The sequence below is a fragment of the Borostomias antarcticus genome (genome assembly GCF_949987555.1).
Source record: "Borostomias antarcticus genome assembly, chromosome: 6".
In the NCBI taxonomy this organism is placed as follows: domain Eukaryota; kingdom Metazoa; phylum Chordata; class Actinopteri; order Stomiiformes; family Stomiidae; genus Borostomias; species Borostomias antarcticus.
In genome coordinates this window covers 25,984,475-25,986,638 of record NC_140239.1, presented here as the reverse complement: position 1 = coordinate 25,986,638, position 2,164 = coordinate 25,984,475, and the positions used below count along the sequence as shown (strand labels likewise).

The following is a 2,164-nucleotide window of genomic DNA, read 5'->3' as shown; positions in this document are numbered from 1 at the left end:
TTACCAGATGCCGCTGGAACGGCCACCGGGCGGGGCAAGGATGCGGGCCGAGGACCTCTTAGGGATATGGTCGTCCACCTGAGAGCCTGAGGTAAAAGATACACACAAGGAGTCACACGCACAGGCTAACACTTCCTCAATACAATCTCACCAGATACACACAGTCACAGACACACACACACACACACAAACCTGAGAGGCTGAAGGAGGATTCGTGCAGGTCTCTGACCCCCACGTGGCGGGTGCAGAGCTTGTTGGAGGTGTCGCCGTCGCCATCTATGATAGGCCCAAGCTCCTTTTTTGCGGCATTCGCCACCTTGGCGACATCGCCAGAGTAGGGGTCCCGGTCAACCCCCTTCAGGGCCTGACTCTGAGAAAACAGGGGAGCAAGGGACGGATTGGAGGGAGGGAGGGAGGGAGGAAGAGAGAGAGAGAGAAATAAACAAGGCGTTACAAGAGGAATATACTGTTTATGTAGGATTGTGTGAAAGACAATGCGACAGATAGCGTGTGTGCGTGCGTGTGTGTGCGTGTGTGTACCTTCTCTCTCTGAACCATCTTCTTGTAGAGGTAGTCAGGGAACGTGCGGAGTGGGTAGAACTTCCCAGAACCCTCGGCACACATGAACACTCCGTTCTCACACACCAGGCGACCGCGGCTGATGGTCACGAGGGGGACGCCGTGGCAACGCAGACCCTCGTACAGGTTGAAGTCTCCGCCCTGGGCCTGGGTGCTCACTGAAATGGTTCTGCAGAGACAGGGTCCTCGTAATGACAACGCTTACAGTATGTGTGTGTGTGTGTGTGTGTGTGTGTGAGTGTGTGATTACCTGGTGTGTGTGTGAGTGTGTGATTACCTGGTCGCGTCTGGGTCCCAGACTACTACGTCAGCGTCAGCCCCAGGGATGATACGTCCTTTGCGGGGGTACAGGTTGTAGATCTTAGCCGCGTTGGAGCTCGTCACCGCAACAAACCTGTTCTCATCCATCTTACCTGCGACCTGCAAATCATCCGAAACAAACACACACACATTCACATTGGGCCAAGCAACCCACATATGTGTGTGTGTGTGGTTGTGTATATACCTACTGTACCACTCCCCTTTCCCAGATGATGCTCATCCTGTCCTGTACCCCTGCTACTCCGTGTGTGTGTGTGTGTGTGTGTGTGTGTGTGTGTGTGCGAGTGTGTATACCTACCACTCCTCTCTCCCAGACGACGCTCATCCTGTCCTGTACCCCTGCTACTCTGTGTGTGTGTGTGTGTGTGTGTGTGTGTGTGTGTGTGTGTGTGTGTGCGAGTGTGTATACCTACCACTCCTCTCTCCCAGACGACGCTCATCCTGTCCTGTACCCCTGCTACTCTGTGTGTGTGTGTGTGTGTGTGTGTGTGTGTGTGTGTGTGTGTGTGTGTGTGCGTGTGCGAGTGTGTATACCTACCACTCCTCTCTCCCAGATGACGCTCATCCTGTCCTGTACCCCTGCGACTCCGTGGGGGATCTTGGTGAAGTCCTCCTTCCCCAGAGCTCTCTGCTTGGTGCTGAAGGGACGATGTTCGGACGCCACCACGCTCAGGGTGTCACTGCACACAGGAGAAACACTTCATCAGCCTGCACCACAATGCTGTGTGTGTGAGAGTGTGTGAGTGTGTGTGTGTTTGTGTGTGTGTGTGTGTGTGTGTGTGTGTGTGCGTGTGTGTATGTGTGTCTGTGTGAGTGCGTGTAGGTGTGTGAGTGTATGTGTGCATGTGCATGTGTGTGTGAATGGGTGTGTGTGTGTGTGTTTTTGTACGTACTTGCCCAGTAAGCCCATGAGGTAGCTGGGTGTGTTGGGGTCTAGGCGGAGGGGCGGAGCTACAACGTGGGCGGCGGCGTGAGTCCACTCCTGATGGTAGTACTGCATCCCGTTCACTACGGCGTGGGCCACGGTGGTCTCAGCATGGACCACCTTACCTGGGGACAGAGAGAGAGAGAGAGAGAGAGAGAGAGAGAGAGAGAGAGGGAATATCAGCTTTTAGAGACAAACCTGACAGTAGCTCAGCAACTCGAACCGACTGAAGCACCAAACTCACCCTGCATTTTGGAAGCGGCGATCATGTCTCCAGCTGACATGCTAGACACGTTCACTAGGTAGACTGGGCAGTGGGCCTGGAGGGTCACACATGTT

At 54.5% G+C, this 2,164-nt stretch overlaps 1 protein-coding gene across 1 annotated transcript in view; it reads right to left on the bottom strand.

Annotated features, from left to right (window-relative positions):
* The window catches only part of dpysl5b (dihydropyrimidinase like 5b), a gene marked incomplete at both ends in the record, with an annotated part of 7,510 nt that continues 5,346 nt past the window's right edge, over positions 1–2,164 (bottom strand). Inside the window, 7 exons of the mRNA XM_084440097.1 lie at positions 1–86; positions 193–370; positions 541–748; positions 857–999; positions 1,439–1,580; positions 1,794–1,950; positions 2,070–2,145. Coding sequence (XP_084296223.1) covers positions 1–86; positions 193–370; positions 541–748; positions 857–999; positions 1,439–1,580; positions 1,794–1,950; positions 2,070–2,145 — 990 coding nt within the window. The remainder of the gene's footprint in view (positions 87–192; positions 371–540; positions 749–856; positions 1,000–1,438; positions 1,581–1,793; positions 1,951–2,069; positions 2,146–2,164) is intronic.